The 19,670-nt window shown below is 63.2% G+C and overlaps 3 protein-coding genes across 10 annotated transcripts; 2 read left to right on the top strand and 1 right to left on the bottom strand.

Moving 5' to 3' along the window:
- The first annotated feature begins 2,144 nt into the window (after positions 1–2,144).
- LOC130706323 (melanoma-associated antigen 10-like) lies at positions 2,145–2,930 on the top strand. Its single transcript, XM_057537713.1, has one exon. The coding sequence runs from the start codon at positions 2,145–2,147 to the stop codon at positions 2,928–2,930; it is 786 nt and encodes a 261-aa protein (XP_057393696.1).
- Positions 2,931–6,778: 3,848 nt separating this feature from the next.
- Positions 6,779–8,279, top strand: LOC103019490 (heat shock transcription factor, X-linked member 3). The gene is given in 2 exon segments (XM_028165638.2): positions 6,779–7,252; positions 7,689–8,279. Coding segments are annotated over 2 exon segments (1,065 nt in total).
- EOLA1 (endothelium and lymphocyte associated ASCH domain 1) lies at positions 7,061–14,240 on the bottom strand. 8 transcript variants are annotated; one of them, XR_009006663.1, is made up of 7 exons: positions 13,875–13,940; positions 13,165–13,236; positions 12,059–12,153; positions 11,492–11,621; positions 10,608–10,888; positions 8,109–9,792; positions 7,061–7,192 (listed from the first exon to the last, which is right to left on the bottom strand). XR_009006663.1 is itself a non-coding variant. In XM_057538109.1 (6 exons), exons 4-6 carry the CDS (start codon positions 11,557–11,559, stop codon positions 9,569–9,571), a joined length of 573 nt encoding a protein of 190 aa, XP_057394092.1. In that variant the 5' UTR covers positions 11,560–11,621; positions 12,059–12,168; positions 13,165–13,236; positions 14,106–14,240; the 3' UTR covers positions 8,137–9,568. The 8 variants fall into 8 exon arrangements, 6 of the variants coding, with proteins under 6 accessions (XP_057394092.1, XP_007179080.2, XP_057394091.1 ...); XR_009006664.1 differs by lacking the exon at positions 7,061–7,192 and having other exon boundaries at positions 8,137–8,291; positions 8,983–9,792; XM_057538109.1 differs by lacking the exons at positions 7,061–7,192; positions 13,875–13,940 and adding an exon at positions 14,106–14,240 and having other exon boundaries at positions 8,137–9,792; positions 12,059–12,168.
- Positions 14,241–19,670: the final 5,430 nt, after the last annotated feature.

Below are 19,670 nucleotides of genomic sequence, written 5' to 3'. Positions count from 1 at the left end.
TGGGAGGCTATAGGGCGGGATGAGCACTAGCAGCACTTCCTGACATCCGGGTCTCAGAGAGGCTGGGGAGGGGGTGTAAGGGGTGGGGTTTCAGAGAGGCTGGGGCGGGGGTGTAAAGGGCGGGGTGTCTGGTGGGCACGGGAGAGAATCCCAGGTCCTGCATGGAGCCAATGTGAGGGCCCTGAGGGAGGACTGAGGGGAAGCTAGGCCCCAGAACAGAGGGGGCCCTGGGAGGCTATAGGGCGGGATGAGCACTAGCAGCACTTCCTGACATCCGGGTCTCAGAGAGGCTGGGGAGGGGGTGTAAGGGGCGGGGTCTCAGAGAGGCTGGGGAGGGGGTGAAAGGGGCGGGGTCTCAGAGAGGCTGGGGAGGGGGTGTAAGGGGCGGGGTCTGAGAGAGGCTGGGGCGGGGGTGCAAAGGGCGGGGTGTCTGGTGGGCACGGGAGAGAATCCCAGGTCCTGCGAGGAGTCAAGGTGAGGGCCCTGAGGGAGGACTGAGGGGAAGCTAGGCCCCAGAACAGAGGGGACCCTGGGAGGCCATAGGGCGGGATGAGCACGTGCAGCACCTCCTGACATCCGGGTCTCAGAGAGGCTGGGGAGGGCGTGTAAGGGGCGGGGTCTCAGAGAGGCTGGGTAGGGGGCATAAGGGGTGGGGTCTCAGGCGGGCACAGGAGAGAATCCCAGGTCCTGCGAGGAGTCAAGGTGAGGGCCCTGAGGGAGGACTGAGGGGACGCTAGACCCCAGAACAGAGTGAGCCCTGGGAGGCCATAGGGCGGGATGAACACGGGCAGCACTTCCTGACATCCGGGCAGCACTTCCTGACATCCGGGTCTCAGAGACGCTGGCGAGGGGTTGTAAGGGGCGGGGTCTCTGCTGGGGGGAGGGGAGAATCCCAGGTCCTGCATTGAGTCAAGGTGAGGACCCTGAGGGAGGGGTGAGGGGACCACACCCTCACCACAAAGAGGGGGCCCACAGGAATCCCTCCTGCCAGCCCTGGAAACCCCCGTGGGGCCCGCACGCCAGCCTCCTCATCCAGACGGCTGGTCTTGGCCAGGGGGCCTTGCTCCATGGGACTGGCCTCAGGCCCTGGCAGGGGGCATCGTGAGCACTGGGGAGACCCCTCCTCACACAGAGTACTTGGAGCCCAGCCGGCCCTGCCCCCTTTGTCACCCGTGGGTGTCCCAGAATAGGTGGGTACATGGACTGCCCCTCACTTCCTCTTTTGGCGTCTTATGGAGGTGAGGCCTTGGCTGAAGGAGATGGGTCACAGTCAGCAGAGGGAGCTGTCCCAGGCCCTGCAGGGTGTCAAGGTGGAGACTGAGCCGACCGCCCATCGTCCCAGCACAGATGGACCCCACGGCGTTTGGTTGTCCCTTGTGAGCCCTGTTAGCCCCTGGGCACCATGGCCAGATGTGGAGGTCCTCACGCCCTTCTTTTCAGTGCAGGGAATGTGTCTTGAGAATTTTGCCTCAGGACAGCAGACAGAGGGCCCAGGCCCTGCCAGGGGGAAGGGGAGGCCCTGCCCTGAGTGAACACAGAGCGGGCCACCCACACCAGGACAGTGGGAACCTCACAGAGTCCGGCCCACCCCTCCTGCCAGCACCGAGGGGCCCAGGGCTGTGGCACAACCTACACCCGAGGTGCGCCCTCCATTCCTCTTACAGGGGCTCCAGGAACCGGGAGGCGAAGGCCCAGGTCTGAGGCACGTGTCCTCAGGCCACAGAGCAGAGGAGGCCCAGGCAGCGCCAGGAGTCAAGGTGAGGTGCGTGCCCTGAGTGTGCACCCAGGGGCTCCCCGTCCCAGAACACAGCGGACCCCACAAGGCCCAAGTCACCGCACCTCCCCACAGCCCTCTCAGCCCCGGTCGGTACCTGGGGCTGCGCTGGCTACACCCTGAGGGGCCACGTCGCTTCCTTCTTCAGGTTGGCAGGGGACAGGCCGCCCAGGAGGAGCGCCCCTGTGATGCCCGAGGGAACCCCTCCAGGCGAGCCCTGTAAGTGGCCTTTGTCAGAGCTGCCCAGGGTGCGTTTCTCCGCCGAGGCCGCTCACACCCCCTCTCTCCCCCAGGTCCGTGGTCCCCACCTGTCACCCCTGCCCAGACTCCAGTCGGCGGCCCGACCCCAGTCATCAGGCCCCTGGTCGAGATGAGCGAGCTGCACCAGCCTGAGGCAGACCTTCAGGCCCCAGTCCAGGCCCAGGGCCCCGTGGAGGCGCAGGTGTTCGGGGCTGCGGGCGAGGAGGCCGCCTCCCCCTCGTCCTCCTCCTCCCCCGTCGCCCCCTCCTTCTCCGCCTATGCCGAGTCCTTGCCCCAGGAGGCACTTACTGTGCTGATGGCTGACCTGGTGGCGTTCCTGCTCCTCAAGTATCGCACCAAGGAGCCGATCTGCAAGGCGGAGATGCTGAATATGGTCCTCGGCGACCATCGGGACCACTTCCCCGTGGTCTTCAGCCAAGCTTGCGAGTGCATGCAGCTGGTGTTTGGCGTGGACGTGAAGGAGGTGGACCCCCGCGAGTGCACCTACGTCCTGGTCCCCACCCTGGGCCTCACCTGTGATGCAGTGCTGAGCGACGGGCAGAGCATGCCCAAGGCCGGCCTCCTGGTGATGGTCCTGTGCCTGATCGCCCTGTACGGTGACCGCGCCCCTGAGGAGGAGATCTGGGAAGCACTTAGCGTGATGGGGGTGTATGCAGGGAGGGAGCACTCCATCTACGGGGAGCCCAGGGAGCTCCTCACCAAAGTGTGGGTGCAGGAGGGCTACCTGGAATACTGGCAGGTGCCCCACAGCGACCCCGCCCGCTACGAGTTCCTGTGGGGTCCCCGGGCCTACGCGGAGACCAGCAAGTGGCAGGTCCTGGAGCTTCTGCTCAGGGTCAATACCTTGGGTCCCACGTCTGCGGAGGGTGTGAGCGATGAGGAAGAGGTGGCCTGAGCCAGAGCAGCAGCCAGGCTCCTTCCAGGCCCAAGTTCAGTGGTAGGAAGTGAGGTTGGTCCTTCACTCTGAGTTTGAAGAGAGAGCGGTCGAGTTTCCAAGTAGTGAGGGCCCCTGCGAGTGGGGGGAACATGGTGTGTAGCATCTTTGGGTTCCTGTTGTGTATGATGACATGGAATATCATCTGTTTTCTTTAGGAATTTTTCAAATGTTATTCGTATTAATGGAAGACTAAACAAGCTTCAGTGTCTAACTTTGTGAATGACTTTGATTAGAATGTGTTTATAATTACCCAGTTTAAGAACCAGAGTTTTGCTGTTTTGTAAAAGAGATTGGGAAATCTCCCATTTCATTTTGTGACCCTGAGGCAGATAACATGGAATTGGAATCAGAACTGCTCTGGTAATGTGAAAGTACTTAGCAGTAATATAGATGGGAGAAGAATTAGAAAAATAAAAGTAATCGTAGTGAGTTTTTGCTTCTTATCCTTCTTGTCTGTCATTCTGTAAAACTAAGCTATCTCTGTTTAGTTGGATTTGCACGGTGATTTACGAAAGCATGAAAAAATTGATTTGAGTAAGTAAGCCCCCTGCTCTCCGGCTTATATATTCGGCAGCCCTCCACGGAGCCTCGGCTCTCTGGAAGGGCCTGTGTTAGTAGCGGGAACGCTAGGAAAAGCAGGACACACCCACACCTAGGGGGATGGTCTAGGAGCCGCAGTCACATGAGGAAGGTGGTGAGACGTCCCCCAAGTCCCACAGAACAAGTCAACATGGGACGAGGCGGTGGGGCTCCAGGAGCGAGCCCTGGAGTGTAAGTGCCCTGAGCCAGGGCAGTTTGGGCCTTTGGGAAGCGGGGCTTCCTTCTGTGGGAGGTGATGGTGATGAAGCTGCATGTTCTCTGACATGACCGGGACAAGAAACCGCCCAACCAAAGGCCAGAGGAGAGAGGGGAAGGGTCTGTGATCCAAACAATATGAGAAATAACTGCCAGTCATCAACGTTCCCACAGACGCCAGGTCCTGTGAGCTGCTTTACGAAGCTCACGCGCATCCCTGCAGCCCCTACAAGACACGGCTCGTCACACCCACTCGCTTCACAGGTGAAGAACCTGAGGCCACGGGGCTTGGGAATCTTCCCAGGGTCACGTGCTGCTAAGTGACGGGGTGGGGACCAGAGCCCTGGTCTGACTTCCTCTCGAGCCCACGCTGCTCCCACCCACCCCCGGCCCGTGGCCGACCTTCTGACTGGCGACTCATTGCTCTTCTCGGTGCTACACGGTGTCTTTCAGTTGACGAAAAGCAGGCCCAAGAAAGGAAGGTGCCGAGGAGAAGCAGAGGCGGTGCGGGGCTGGTCTGTGGTTTGCTGAGACCCGCCGCTGCCAGGCGCCGGCATTTCTGTCCAGTGCCGGCTCTTTCCTGCGTGACGGCGCCCCGTCCCTGCTCCTGCCCTGGGGCCCTCCTGCCCAACGGGAGCCCGGCCTGCTGAGCTGCTCATGGCTGAGCCACGGGCAGGGAGGGACTGAGACTGCCTGGGACTGACTGTAAGGCCCCAGTGCCTACCGGGACAAGGCCCCTCCAGGAGCCTCCTCAGATACTGGAGGGAAGTGAACGCTGGCAGACACCCCGAGACCCTGGCGGCAGCGAGGGAGGGGAGCGGCTGGAGGGCCTCTGGGCTGGGGGCATCAGGGCGCGGAAGCCAAGGGCAGGGGCCGCAGGGCGAGGCTGGGAAAGGCAGGCCTTGGACGTCACCAGGGCTTGTGCCCGCCCAACTGAAGGGTCCCGAGACCCGGCTGAGAAAGACCCCCACGGTGCACACAAACCCACTGCCGGGGCCTGGCTGGCACCTGGGGGGGAGGGGGACCAGGAAGGAGGCAGCTCCTACGGGACCCAGGGGGCGAGGGAGGGCCCGAGGAGGGGGGCAGCAGGCAAGGCCACACAGGCGGGCCCGCCCAAGGAGGCCCCAGCCTTCGGGCCCCTTCCAAGGAGCCACCGACGGCCTCCACCGAAATTCGCAGCCTCCGAGGTCACGTCCCTACAGGAGGAACTGACCTGAAAGAATGCTTTGTAACCCACTTTAGAAGCACAAAGACCAAGGAGCAGGCCCGAATCTAGGCCTGGGAGCTCCATCCAGGATGCCAGTCCTTAGGCTGAAAGGCACCTCGGGAGGTCCTCTTCCACACCCTCTTAGCTCTCCCCTTTCAGAAATAGGGCAGTGGCGCTCACAGAGGGCAGATGACCCTGCTTAGTGGCAGAGCTGGGACAGGGACCTAGGATCCTCGCAGACGGGCCTCTCCAAGGTGCCACTCTGTCCCCTCCACGGTGGCTATGAAGGACAAAGTCGCCCACAATGGACAGAGAATGCGCATCGCCAAACCCACCATCCTATCCTCCCACCTGCGGTGAAGACGGACGACTCTCATTCGGGTTTCGGTGCGTCTGACACCCAGACCCTCATCTATTTCCAAATGCACGTGGACAGGGGCTTCCTCCAGTCACGTCTAGGTCAGCAAGTAGGAAATTTCCTCGAGAGTGAGTCCGTGTCACTTAGGCCCGTTCAAAAGCGTCTAAGCTGAAAGCAAACAAAATCATTCTATGTATCCTCAAGGTAACAGCGAGACAGGGCCCTGGGGGTGGAGGTGGAGGGGGGGCAGGGGCGGGCATGGGGAAGGAGAGCAGGGCTGGCCTGGGACCGCACCAGTGAAATGCTCGCTTTCAATGGGACAGGCTACACGCTGAAGCCCCAAATCAAGTCCTTCAAAGGGCAAGTACCCACAGAGACCCAAGGTGGATGTGGGAGGCCAGGATCGGGGGCAGCAGAAGCCAAACCACCCTACTGCGGAAAGGAAACAGGGCTTTCGAGGCAGCCTCCAGGGAGGCTGGATCCGACGGTCTGGGAAAGCAATGGGAAAAGGACACACGCAGATGTTCCAAAAGTGAGCACTCTTGGGCCACGAGAAGGGCTTCTACGGGAAGAAATGGACGCTGAAGACAATCCCTCTGTGATCCGCACAGGGATGAGGTCTGGGGCAGGCAGAGCTCAAAAGGAGGCTCGATGCCCAGCGGAGGGCACGTGGCTATGTCCTCCCACGCGGCATCGGCGGCATGGGCACGGCTGTGTCTGAGGTGCTTGGGGAACACTCGAGTTGAATGTGAGGTCACGCACAGCCCTACTCTGGGGACAGCTTGACCTGGGAGGCAGGAAATCAGGACTCTTTGTTTGGGCCCGTCTGAGCGGGACCGACCAGCTGGCAGGATCAGCTGCAAGCGACCAGAGCCAGAAGGGGGATGGGGGGGGTGGGCACCGGCTCAGGCTAGGCCAACCAGCCCACTAGGGACTCCCATCTTCTGGGAGGGACAGTCGCCAGGGGCCCACGTGATCCCTGTGGTCTCAGTGGCAGCCAAGCTATGCCTCGCCAGGGCCTGGCCCTTGAGCAAATCGGAAGCCAGCAACAAGGGATGGGAGTGGGGACAGGATCACGTTTCTCAACCCATCCGGGGCCTGGCCCCTTGAAACAAGGTGCCTGGCGGCAGACGGGAGGCTTTCCCGGGAACTTGAACCATACTTTTCGAGACTTTTAGAAAAAAAGACAGACGCCGGGGATCCCCCACCCCGTCCCCATCCCCTCCCCCACACTTGGCCAGGGCTCCCTCTCCAGACCGCCTTTGTGACATCACGTGACCAATAAAGAAGACTGCGACTTAAGTGGCTGTTTGCCCCACTACCGAGATTCTAGAACCTGGCGGACAGTATTTACTGGGCATCCCCGCTCTGGTCCAAGGCATCTGTGCCCTGAGAGTTCAGTGATACGGTCTCGGGTGGAGAATGCTCCCAATCTAGACTGGCTCCATGGCTAGTCAGAGTAGCGACGAGCTGTGTACAGTCACGCTGGGCCCATCGGCTGACGCAGAGCCAGCAACGTGGGTCCCCTCTCGTGCGTCCCCGGATCCAAATGTGGACTCAAGGGAGAGTTCGGAGAAGCAGGGTGACCAAGCCGAGAGCCCAGATCCTGGCTCCCAAGACAACCCACCACCACAGGGCCCAAACAACGGTGTGGCCAACGAGAGTATTCTTGAGCTCTCCTTCCCAAGAAAGCTCTGGAGGATGGTGGAGGATCCCGCCTTCACCTCTGTGCGCTGGAATGACGAGGGAGACACGGTGATCATCGAGCAAGACCTCTTCCGCAGGGAGGTTCTTCGCCGCAGAGGCGCAGACAGGATTGTCAACAGGGACAGCTTGAAGACTTTCATCCGCAAACTGAACCTGTACGGGTTCAGCAAAATACGCATGACCAGCCGCCCTCCAGGGAAGAAGAGGCTGATGGTAAAGTAGGAAGCCCTTCCGTTGCCCATGTTCTCTTGTTATTCGAACACATTCCGGGGAGGCCAGATGGGCCACGTGCCGAACGGGTTTCATTTCCGAGAATAACTTACTTCACGTGAGAAGGTAGTTAAGGAAAGATGAGAAGGTAGAGCCCGTGGCATTCAGCCACAGCCCCTTAGAGAGAACCTGCAGGTGTGCCTACAGACCCTCTCGAGAGGCCACGAGATGTCAGGTAGCCACCGTAACTCCTCGACCGAGGCTCGCCTCGGGGAGCTCTAGGGAGCGCACACTCTAGGGCCGAATAACCTGCCAGGAACTTAAAGAGACCTTTTCTCCATAGTCAGATAAGACCATTATGGTGGACCAGGGTGGGGGTGGGGGGCGGCGTGGGGCGGGGGTGGGAAGGAATGGGTATTTTCTCCCAGAATGGCTAAAGTGATTCGTTTCATTTCCGATCTACCGCAACTCCAACTTTCAGAGAGACAAGTCTCTGCTCATCGAGAACACTGAGAGAAAAGGCAACCTGGGAGCAACTGCTCAGCCCGGGACCAGAGCAACAGCCCTAAAGAGAAAGAAGCCAGTGGCTGCTACCAGAAGCTCCCCACGAATCCATTCCAACGACTCCACCACCCAGAAGAAAGCCCCACGTGCTCAGGGGCCCAGCGGTACCCAGTCTTCGCTGTTCTCTAGCATGTGCTCTACGAGCGGTGGGGCGGGACGGGCCAGGGAAAACCATCCCCCCAGTGAGCAGGGAGGCCCGAGTGGGGAGGGCACTCCCTGGAATGTCACTTCTGTGCCCCCGGCTACCGCCGGAAGGGACGACGCCAGGGAGCTGCCCGCCAGCCCCACGGTTTACCCGGCTTATGGCTCGGAGATGCCTGTGGACAACGGCTGTTCCTCCCTCCTGCCGGCGGCCCTTTCTGCCTTGTCCCCGAACGAGGTCCCTGAGGTGGATGAGGAGCAGGAGGGCTCCTCAGATTGCAGGTGTGCTCTCCGAGAACAGTTCAAGGACAACTGCGATCCCTGAGCTCGCAGGCCCCTGGGAACACACGAAAAGCCCCATCTCATAACCAAGAATCTGTTTTTGTCTCTAATAAAGAAAAGCCAAAGTCCACAGGAGTAAATACAGAATCGAACGAGAATTGCGAGTCTTGTGTCCTTTCTAACTGTCTGTCCTATTCACACATCTCAGTGGACGGGCCCGACGAGGCTGGAAACCCACCCCCCCGGCAGGCTTTGGTCCCCGCCGTCCCCTTTCATTTGAAGCAGGAGCATTTCCCACGCTCAGCCACGGACGTGGCTAGGGAGCGCTGAGGCCGGCCCAGGACAGGCTGGCCCCTGGGCCTTGCCTGCCAGTCAGGAGGCAGCACAGCCTGGCTCCTGACCTCAGGGGTGCCACCTTCCATTAGTCATGCATCCTGAAGCAGAAGGGGCTTCCTCCTGGGTCCCCCTATGATGCCAGAAGTTTCTGACCCGCAGCTGAGCGTGTGTCCAGCCCACCATCCAGGGGCCTCCCAAAGAGGCCCGCCGGAAAGGAGGGCCACCCCACCCACCAAGGGAGGCGTGCACACTGCCGTCTGCCTCAGAAGAGACGGGCCGTTCCAGCCGACACCTGGGGGAAAGCCCAGCACCCTCAGAGGTAACAACCCCTAGAAAGCTTGCTAACAAATGACCCCAAACCCCACAGAGAAGTAAGAGATTTCCACAAAGTGAGCACCAGCCCTTCTCACTTGGCCATCAGAGCTGTGTCTAGGAGCCTGTCTTCGGACGTGAAGTGGCCGGGCAGCACGTCTAACACACACCCTTCGTGAGCCAAGGGACACTTTACAACAGGGCCAGGGTCACCTGCAAGGACAGACCGCGCCCTGTTTCTGGGCCTGCGGTCCTCTCCCGCGTGCACGAGGCCCGCCACCGGCCTTCCCGCATTGTTCGTTCCCCAGACGCGGTCCAAACATCTGGGAGTTCTGACCAGGACAAAGAGGGGAAAATGCTAACCGGTCCTCTCAAAACACATTTCTCTCAACCACCCAGAATCAGTAGGGCCAAAACGAGTGGCACTGCCATCTTTTCCTAAAGGTCAAAGTCCTCGAGACTCTCGCTGAGCCCAGAGCGGCATCCCACGAGGAGAGTCCCAAGCCCTGTCCCTGTACCAGGTGGGCACGTCTGCTTCCGTGAGTGGCACGGAGCGGGCAGCGCTCCCCAGGGCAGGGCCGATTCAGACCGAACCAGACGTGCACGTCCAGGGCATGAAGGCGAGTGGACGGTGGCACGATGAGCTGCTCTCTCGGTCACCTTCCTCTCGAGAGCCCAGTCTGGTCAGGCCTCCTGCCCAAAGGGGATCAGGTGCTCGGGGATGTCCACCTGGAAGACGTCCTTCCCGCCTCTCCTGGGGACAGGCTGCAGCAGCCAGCGGGGGTTGGCAAGCGCGGTCAGGTACTTCTGCCGCAGGTTGGGCAGCAGGGCTTGATTCTCCAGCTCCGCAGCCTCGTTGGGACCTAAGTTTTCTGGGCACAGAGAAGTGTCCCCAATGTCAACCAGCCCTGTGCACAAAGACAGAAGCACACAGATGGAGAACAAGGTGATTCAAAGTCATGACCGCCAGAGACTAAGACCACATCGTCGAGGGGACCCAGGGTGAACTGGGTACCTCTGGCTGAGCATTTCCCACCTGCCAACCTCGGTTCAGGGAATTCGGGGCGAGGCCGAGGGAGGGAGGGAGAGCAATGCAAAGGAGAGGCCTGGTGCTCCACGACCCCACCAAGGCCCAGGCAGCTCCCAGCCCGACCGCTGCAGGCAGCAGGTACAGGTCAGGAGGGCCCCGGCCGCTGCTGCGGGGAGCCTACGGGCAATCAGGTCCCTGAGCGACTCACCGGGGGCCAGTGGTTGATGCGGGACCTCCACCCCCACCCTGGGGGGGTTTAGGGGACTTCCTCAGGATGCCGCGGGCAGCGGGGGTGAGGCAGGCGCGTGAAGCCGGGCGGGCAGCCCGAGTCCCCAGGTCCCCCTCACACGCAGCTCTGGCTGCCGTGCTGCCTCCCGCGGGCTCTGCCACGGCGCGCACACACACGCGTGTACACGTGCGCGCGCACACGTACACACACGGAGACGAGCACCACGGGCAGAGCCGTACCCGCCTCTGCCTCTCAGAGCACAAAGGGGGACTGAGGCCCAGAGTAGCGGGGAGGGGACCTGGGCCCGCCGACCCCCAGCCCAGGGACCTTCCCGGCCCCTCCGAAGGCGAGGTGCCTCAGGAAAACTAACCCTAACCCCACATCGACCGGTTCAAAAGAAAACGAGATGCCAAAGCCCCGGGTGAGACCCTGGGGGGCAGCCCCGGGAGGCGATCGTCACTTGCCGGCTATCACTCCGCGGCCGAACTTCTCCCCGTCCCGCAGCAAGGCCTGGATCTGCGCGGGGCTCATCCCCAGCCTCTCGGACAGCAGCTCCCTCCAGGCCGCGTCCTCCCAGTCCCTGCGTGCGATGTGGACGGCCAGGGTGCGGTGCCGGTGGCCGCTCAGCACGGGCCGCCACCGCGTCTCCAGCGTCTTCACCCCATTTAAGACGAAACCCGCATGAGGCTGCCGGAAGGACAGGCAGCCGAACTTCATCTCCCAGAGCTCCCAGGGCCTCACGCGGCTGGGGAAACACAGAACCGTAACGGTCAAGGAGCCTGGCGTGCCGGCCTCCGAGCTCATGACCCGTGGGCCTGACCTCAGCCCCGGGGGCCCCCCGGGCGCCAGCCCCTTCCATCCGTCTCCGTGCCGTCAGCTGACAGGGGGTGCCGACCGGGGGGATCTGTCCATCAGATGGACTCCGCGGGGAGCTCACAAGGGAGGCCCGGACGGCGAGAGAGAGGCGTGTGGGCAATTCCACGACAGAGGGCACTGGGCCCCGGGCGGCAGAGAGGAGGCAGGGCGGGCCCCTTGGCTTCACAGCCCAGTGGCCGGGCTCTGGCCCTCTCCCGGCTCAGACGGGGACAGTCCTGGGCCTGGCTTCTCCCCTGCCCCCGGCCCCGCAGCTCCCTGGCCCTGCCACTGCCCATGCTCTGCAGATCCCCCATCTTACCCCAGGGCTGCTGAGTGCAAATCCTTGGCAACCAACCTTGGCTCGGCCCTGGGGATGCCCTGGCTGTCACATGGCCCTGCCAGGTGTCTCTTCCCCGCGCCTTGGGAGACACCCTCCTCCCACCCCTTCCTGCACCACTGCTTCCACCCCGGCCCGGAGCCCGAGAAAGGATACGTGACGGCAGGAACTACTGGCACTGGTGCACGCTCCGTCTCCACGCCAGGACCTGGGACGGGCACCATCCAGGGGACATAGACTTCAATCCTCAAATAACCCTGGAGGTTACCGTCACCCCGCTCTGCAGCTGAGGAGGCGCCGAGGGATAGAGAGACAGCGGGTGGTTCCAGGGGAGCTGACTCCACGCACCCCCGTCCTCGCCTGCTTTCCTTGTACCTGGGGGTGGGGGGGTGGGGGGGGCGGGGGGAGGGTCCCTGCTCACTGAGGACAGAGGAGCAGGGGAGCCGCGGGCCTGAAAGTCAGCCAGGTCACGGCACCGCACGGAGCCTCCACTTCCACGTGGCTGTGAGGACGGGGGACGAGGCCGCAAAGGCAGCCAGCCCAGGACCTTCCAGGGCTTTCCTTCCCCGAGCAGAGCGGAGCCACGTTTCTCTCCAGGGCCCATGAGGCCCCGCATGCTCTGGCTCCTCCCCCTGGCTGCCTGCTCTCCTCGCCCCTGGATTCACCCCCTGCAGCCATGAAGGCCTTCCTTCCATCCCTGGAACGTTCCGCGTGTGCACCTACCTCAGAAGCCTTTGGAGGGTGTTAGGGGTCACACCGTGCCCCTGAAATTCACGTGCTGGAATCTCAACCCCAAGTACCTCAGAGCGTGAGCCTACCTACAAAGGAAAGGTCTTCACACAGGTGATCAAGGTCAGATGAGCTCATTAGGGTCGACCCTCCTCTAACAGGACTGATGTCCCCATAAAATGGGGCCAGTTAGAGACAGACCGGCACACAGGAGAGCCAGCAAAGCCCCGCGAGTGAGGGGGGGAGGGATGGGACAGATTCCCTCCACAGCCCTCACGAGAGCCACCATCAGCCGCACCTAGATCTCGGGCTTCTGGCCTCCAGAACCACAAGGCAATACATTCTGTAGTTTAAGCCACCCAGACTGTGGGACTCTGACACGACTGCCCGGGCAAGCGATCACAGAGGGTCAGCCCTGTCCTGGACACCTCTCCACGCGGGGGTGGGGGATGACTTCTCCGCTCACGAAACCTCGGGAACACTGCTTCACGTCTGTACGTCTTCATCTGTCCTATTTGCACCGCCCACACGGTACCCCGTCGTCGGCTGCCCCACAGGTTACTGACTCTTCCCCCTGCCGAGGGGGACTCACAGACTGCTTGGCGCTTTCTGCCCCTCTACACACTCAACACGACCACACACTCGCTAACTGAAGCCCCGGGTCGGAGGAGGCCCGCGTCACACGGCACACATCCCGAGACGCTGACACACGCCGGCAAACGGCCTTCCGCAAAGGCTCCCCCGTGTACACTCTGCCAGCCACGGGCGAGGCTGCCGTGCCCTCACGCACTGGCGGGCCCCCGAGCACCATCATCCCGCTTAACCTCTGCCAACCCGATGGGTGACAAAGGGTCGCCCTCCTCACTGCGTTCGGGTTAGTTACGAGGGAGGCTGGCCAGTCCCTGGGGCCTGGCCGTTTCTCTGGCTCCTACTGGGGTGTGTGACCGGACCCCAGGCTTGCCCGCGGTTTCCGCCACTCAGCTTCTCAGCCAGCCCCTTCCTCACGGGCGCCACCGGATCACAACCATGGGGCCCGAGCCGTGCGGGCGGAATCCCTGGGGAGAATCCCTCGGGAAGAAGGGGGCTGAGTGCCCTCCTACCTCTCGACGCAGAGGGTGCCTGCTTGGCGGCCAGAGGAGAAAACACTCTTCCACTTGTCTCGGCGTCTTCACCTGCACGAGGACCAGAGGGACAAGGAGAAAAGTCATCAGCCACACAGCAATGCTGGCCAAGGAACCACAACGCTCTTCTCCTCGGCAGGGACCGGAGACCACCAGGACCCAGGAGGGCCCAAACGATGAGAAGCACACGTGCCGGCTCCCTCAGGGTTGGTTCTGCTCATCAAGGCAACGACCCTGTCCCCGCCCGGCTGGGCCGGGGACCCCACGATGCCTCAGCCCGCAGCACAGAAGCCCATCCCACAGGAGTGACGGTGATCTTACAGCCCAGCAGCTCCCGCATCCAAAAGGGGAAAACGACACCTCCCCTCACACTGCCACGCGGGAAGGATCTGGGGAGCCCCACAGTCCTTGCCCCTCAATGGACTCCTGGGTGGGCCCCAGCGGGAGGGGAGCCGCGGACAAGCAGCTGAGCCCCGCAGGGCAGGGAGGCGGGTGGGGGGTGCCCGCGGGAGGCGGGAGGGCAGGACTGCGGGCGGCGGGTGCGTGTGGACCAGCGCGCATCGCGGGACACACACGTGGAAGGATGGCGGGCGGGGACGGTGGCGGTGGAGGGGACAGGAAGGTGCGGCCTTGGCCGCCCCGCGAGCGCGCCCCGACGCAGAACCCGGGAAACTCCCGCCCGGAGGTACCGTCCGCGAGCGCGGCGGGTCCTGGCTCCTTGCGGGCGGGGCGAGTCGCGGGCGCACTGGGACGGCCCGGCTGCGGCCACCGGGTAGGATGGTCGTTCGCCTCGGGGAACCGGGACCGGTGACACGTGGCCGCGTCCACAAGCGCTGACGCCCCTTATTTCCGTGGTGAACGCATGTACGTACACACGTACGCACGCACGCAGGCACGCAGGTACGTAGACACGCACTTACGAACAATCGCGCATTAGACGCAGGCCCCGGCCGCTAGGAGACAGAGTAGGAGCCGCCAGGCCGTGCGGCGGCGCGCGGAAGGCCGGGCCGCTCGGAGGCTCGAGACCGGCGGCGTGGAGCGGCACCCGGAGGAGGACCAGGAAGTGGGCGGGGGAGCGGGTCGGAAGAGAAGGGGCGGGGCTGTGGCGAATAGCTGGGGAGGAGCTGGGGGAGGGGCAGGGCGCAGGTGGGAGGAACTGGGGGAGGAGTATCTGGGGCTGACGTGTGGGAAAGAGCTGGGTGAGGAGGAGCTTCTGGAGGAGGAGGCAGAGCTGGGGAGGAGTGGGGCGGAGCTGGGGAAGTGCCGGGCAGGTGCGGGGCGGGGGCGGAGCTGACAGGGATGGAGCTTGGGCCCCTGGGAACCCATGGAGGGTGGGCGAGGCCAGCTCAGTGGAGGAGGCCAGGCGGTGTCCTTTTGAGTCCCTTACCTTAGGCGTCTAGTCCGCGCCGCAACAGTCGGCAAGGGCCAAAGTGGCAGCGACCCAGGGTCCTTAGCGACCGAATCCGAGCCTCAGAATGGACCCCAGGGGACAGGGAGCCGGGGGGGGGGCGGGGGGGAGGGCAGGGGGACGGGGGAGGAAGGGGAGGGGGAGGGCAGGGGGACGGGGGGGGAGGGAGGGGAGGGGGAGGGAGGGCGAGGGCAGGCGGACGGGAGGGGAGGGAGGGGAGGAGGAGGGAGGGGGAGGGGGACAGGGCGGGGCCTCTGGGCTGAGTCTCGCACCTCTGGGCTGAATGCCCAGGCCAGCTCCCCTCCAAGCCACCCTGGGACTGCTGCTGGCCGAGTCCTGAGGGACAGTCTTTATCTGGCCTTTTCTGAGGTGAGAAGAAAATTTCTCACTCGGCTTCCTGTTGCCCCTGGGACCTGGCATGTCCCAAACAAAGCCAACTTCCCCTTCAGAGCTGTTTCCTGTCCTCTTCCTCCCAGTGGTGGGGGGGGGGGCGGGGCCTCAGCCCACTCAGTGTCTCCCACCTGGCTCTGCTCCTCCTCGCGTTCCTTACCGCCGCCCTCCCTCCCATTTCCTTGGTGATCAAGTCCTGTGTCCCTGCCTCCCAAGTGCCTGATCAGAATAAATGCTCCTCTTTCTGTCCCCACTGCTACTGGCTGACTTCAGGCCTCATGACCTAGGGCCGGTGCTGTCACCTGAGTCTCCCCACCGGCCGGGACGCCTCCTGTCGCTCCTCCTCCAGTGGGTGCCCCACAGGCCATCGGTTCCGTGTCACACTGCACATCTGTCCTCGTCAACCCCGGACTGAAAACCCTGCCGAGCCCTCTCCTGTTTAAGCCCCAACACCTCCTTGGTGCCCTGGGAGGGCCTTCGAGTGGCCCCGGCTCTCCGTCCTTGTCGCCCAACACCCTGGGTGCCTGTGCTGTCCCTGCACGCTGCGGGCACGCACTCTGCGGGTCTCTACACTTTGGCATGTGCGGTCCCCGGTCCTGGACCCCTGGTTCCTCTTGTGCTGGCAAGCTCCTGTCCTCCTTCCAGGCACAACTGTAACGTCCCCTTCTCCGCCCGCCGCGAGCGTCTGGGGTTCTGGCAGCGCCCTGTACCTTCCTGCTGCCTTCCTTCGCTGGGCTCTTCTTCCCGGGCTGGAGCTGCTCTCCAGGAGTCCTGGGAAGACAAGGACAGGGTCTTACTCGTTCCTGTAAGCCGGGCGCCTGACACAGCTGCTGCCGAGGGAACGTTGGCTCAACGGAGCACTGCTTTCTCTTCCAGCGAGCTGGCCTCCCCTCTCCTTGCAGAAGCCCGAGGGAACAGGAGTGCCGGCCCCGAGGTGAGGAGCGGAGGGTGCCTTCGTGGATTCGGGGCCTCGGGGCTGCGGGGGACCTGAGCGATCAGCAGCTCCAAGTCCCTCCATGCCGGTGTCCCCTCCTCGGCTCCTCGCCCCAAGAGTGGTTACCAGCTGCGTCCAGACACCCCAGAGCCTCGTCGTCGTGCTTTCAGATCATGAGGGAGGGTCCCGTGAGTGGTGGGTGTGGGCTGCTGGTGTTCCTCCCGAACCCCGTTTTTGAAGAACTAGAAGTTGCCCAGCGAGCTAGAGGCGCGTGATAGGTGGCTGCCGGTTGGGGGACAGCTGTGACGGCGCTCCATAAGGACTCCCTTCTCTGACCCTCCCGTGTGTGTGTGTGTGTGTGTGTGTGTGTGTGTGTGTGTGTGTGTGCTGAGAGGCGGGGAGCCCCAGGTCCCCGGGGCGGGGAGGGAGGTCCGGGGTAGTGGCTGCCAGGCCTGTTCACTGCCGGATGGGCGGGCCCAGGAGGAATGGCCTGGCCGTGTTGCAGGTGGGCGTGGGGTGGTGTTTGGCTGCCCCCGTGAGAGGGGCCCCTTTGCAACTCAGCCTTGATCTTCAGTACAAGTAAGTCAGCGCCGAGCCTTAGAACCATCTGATTTCTGACTTCCCGGTGACGTTTTCTCCACCTGCCGCTTCCCACCCCCTGCAGGAACAACGTCCTGGCAGGAAGGAACGGGCCTGCTCTCCTTTCCCTCTGCTCATCTGGGTGTCAGCCTTGGCCTCCAGCCTGGCCGCTCCCGCCTTCCGCGGCTCGGGGCTCCTGCTCCCTCCCAGCCCCTGTGACTGCACCCCACATCACAGGAGTGAGTCTCCTCCTCAAGCTCTGCTTCCTCCCCAGACGCGCTTCTGTCCCCGCGAGGCACCCCATCTTCCTTTCAGGAAGCCCTTGTCGTTGGCGCCACTGCTCTTTGGGGGACGGTGCCCCCAGGACATCGCCCCCTCTCGGAGCCCAGGGCACCTGGTCTGAGTCCACTTCCCTTTCTGGCCCCCCGCCCGTGGCCCCAGCAGACCTCACTGGCCCTGCGACCCATCTGGGCACTCGCCTTTGCGGCTGCGTCCCCTTCTCGTCCCCGGTGGCCTGGGCCCCTCCAGCCCCCCACCCCAACTGCGTCTTTGAGGCCCGGAGAGGGTTCCAGGTTGCTCCTGCCGCACGTTTTGGGGCGCCACCGGTGTGGGACGGGCTCGACCCAAAGTCTCAGTTTCCCTAGTGTCCTCCTTGGTAGGGCTGGTTTCCTCTCTGAAGCGCCTTTTGCCCATCTTTCCGCTGAGCTGCGTGTCCTTTTTGTGCCGAGTTGTGGGAGCTCCTTTCGGGGTCCGGGTACTAATCCCGCCCCGGTTGTTTGTGTTTCAGATGCCTCCTCCTGCCCCTTGGGGGCTGGTTTCCTCCTCTCTTTGAAGGCCAGCTTTGGACTCCGCATTCGCCTACACCCTCTCCGACCTGTGGAAGTGCCCCAAACGTCAGGGCGTGTCCCGCCGGCCCTCCCGCTGGAGGCTGCCGTCCACTCCCAGGCCCGCCCCCTGGGGCTAGTGGTCCCCGAGGAGACGGTGCCCTGGCGTCCAGCGCTCTGCCCGTGAGAAAGGGCTCCTTCTTGACTGGGTAAGTCACTCGGTCTCAGCCTGGCTTTAGTTCCATGCCCTGGACTCACGCAGGACAAGCCCCGGGGCAGCCGTGCAGCTGCAGGAAGACGGCCGGCGGCCTTGTTTTCTCTGCCCCAGCTCCCGGTTTACCTCCTGCCGCCCCACATCTGGCCTGTTTCTAAGACGTGCTCCCCTGCCCCCGCCTTCCCCTCTGTCCCCTGGGCAGCTCCTGCTGGCCGTGCCCCTCTCCACACGGCCCAGATCGAGGGGTCCAGCCTGAGAACCGCGGGTATTTCTGACTCTGTCTTAGTGACTGGCGCTGCAGGACCTCGGGAGGAAGCTGCACACAGGGGACCCGCAGACGTGAGCAGCCACTTTGCCGCCCCTGCTCGGGGTGGTGCCTGCGCAGGGAGCGTGGCACAGCACAGGGGGACTTCTGTGCGCTTCTGGCGATGCCCCCACTTGCCTTCGCGCTACAGACCGTTATGTCACCTTTGGCTGGGGGCGGGAGATGCTCGGCTCCACGTCTGCGGCACTCCTGAGCCCTCGGGTCTATGTCCTCTTTAGCGTCCTCAGTCTCTGGGCGGATCAGCAACGACCCGGGGCCCAGGCCCCCTCCGCAGCTGGAGGGGGCCTTCCCGACATCAGGCCATGGCCCAGTGAATGGGTCCAGCTTACTTGTTTGAGAGATTCAGGAGTGGGGCCTGGGTGCGGGGGTGGGGGTCTGGAGCGAGTGTTGCCATCCCGTAACCGGGGTTACAGGGCTCGGATGACAGGACTGATGGGCTCTGCGTGTAGGGCCCGTTCAGCCGCCTCTTGACTATCTGTGTGCTCTCTGTGGCGACTTTACAGAGTGCAGAGAGGATGTGAAGAGTCAGGAGCAAGGGACGCCCATAAGGCATCACCTGGAGGCAAGAAGGTTCACGAGTTCACGAGTGGGGCGTGTCTCCCCTGCTCTTTTTCTACACGTTTCTCCCTTACTCGCTGGAGTGCGTGCAGGGTTACCATTGGGCCTTACATCTTCTCACTCACGTTAAGCGTTACCCCAGGTTCTGAAGGATTCCTCGGCAGGCATCTCACTAAGCCCTGCACCTGGTTCTGGAGGATAGTGGATCGCAGCCTCTCCCTGCTCAAGACCAACTGACAGATCCTCGGGAACGGCCCTGCATACCTTGGACCAGTGACAGCCTCTGCTCAGAAACCCCAGCCCAGGGGTCCTCCTGAAGCAGCCGCAGAGACAGAGTTTATTGCGTCTCCCACATCAGGGTCAAGCTGGGCCCGGTGTCCAACAGCCTCCGGCTGTCTGGTTGTCCCGCTTCCCGGTGTTGGGTCTCGCCCAGCGCGGAGCCCGAGGTCCCTTTGGGAGGGGCTGGGGGGGTCATACGAGTGCCTGCTTGCCGTGGTGCTACAGCGTCCTTCCCCCTGGGGACCCGCCACGTCCCTGGTCCGTGGTTCCACGTCTGAGAACTGGCTCAGGGGCAGGACCTGGGCGAGGGATCATGACTTGTTCACTGGGGCGGCTGCCCTCGGCCTCCTGCCGCCCGTCCTTGCTCTTTTGAGTGTCCGTTTTAGACTGTATCTTGGTCGGTTGCCCATCCATCGAGCCCCCGGGAAGCCGTGTTGTACTGACCACCTGCCCCGCTCGGTGGGTCGGGCCTCCTGGTCAGTGGTGGCCATCGTCATAGCCCCTGGTTTCTGGCCGCTCAGTGGCGCCCCACGACCTCTGCTGCAGTCCCTGGGCGGCGGGGGAGGGCAGGGGGTCATCCCTTTCCTCCCTCACCAGGCCTGGCGCGCCCGGCCTGTGTTGTGAGGTGACTTCGCTCTGCTTGGGGGCCTGGCAGTGGGCTGACCACCTCGCCCCATTTTTCCTGCATGCTGCTGCTTGTAGCGCTTCACGTCCCACCGCAAATTGGGGCGGCTGGCTACCCTGTCTCCTGGGACGGAGGGCACCTGTGGGGAAGGACTTGGGTCATGTTTGCTCCCTCGGGGGTGAGGCGGGGACACCAGCTCTTTAGGGGGAGGGGTGGGCCACTGCCGCAGGCTCAGAAGTTCAGCGACATCTGGGGAGTCCCGGTCTTCTGGGGCTTCCTCCCAGTCTCCCTGGTCCTCGTGTCAAGGGTGCAGGTTTTCCCAAGTGGGCTTCCGATGCTGGCGGGACAG

The sequence above is a fragment of the Balaenoptera acutorostrata genome, chromosome X, assembly GCF_949987535.1.
Source record: "Balaenoptera acutorostrata chromosome X, mBalAcu1.1, whole genome shotgun sequence".
NCBI lineage: Eukaryota > Metazoa > Chordata > Mammalia > Artiodactyla > Balaenopteridae > Balaenoptera > Balaenoptera acutorostrata.
This window is presented reverse-complemented; position numbering and strand designations above follow the sequence as displayed.

What these genes read in the sequence shown, in the direction of transcription:
- LOC130706323 (XM_057537713.1), top strand. Translation starts at nt 2,145, where the DNA reads ATGAGCGAGCTGCACCAGCCTGAGGCAGACCTTCAGGCCCCAGTCCAG.
- EOLA1 (XM_057538109.1), bottom strand. Translation starts at nt 11,559, where the DNA reads ATGGTGCCCGTCCCAGGTCCTGGCGTGGAGACGGAGCGTGCACCAGTG. An exon ending in CCAGTAGTTCCTGCCGTCAC is followed by an intron (nt 10,889 to 11,491) that starts GTATCCTTTCTC and finishes GTGTTTCCCCAG; the next exon opens with CCGCGTGAGGCCCTGGGAGC. An exon ending in CGGCCGCGGAGTGATAGCCG is followed by an intron (nt 9,793 to 10,607) that starts GCAAGTGACGAT and finishes CTTTGTGCACAG; the next exon opens with GGCTGGTTGACATTGGGGAC.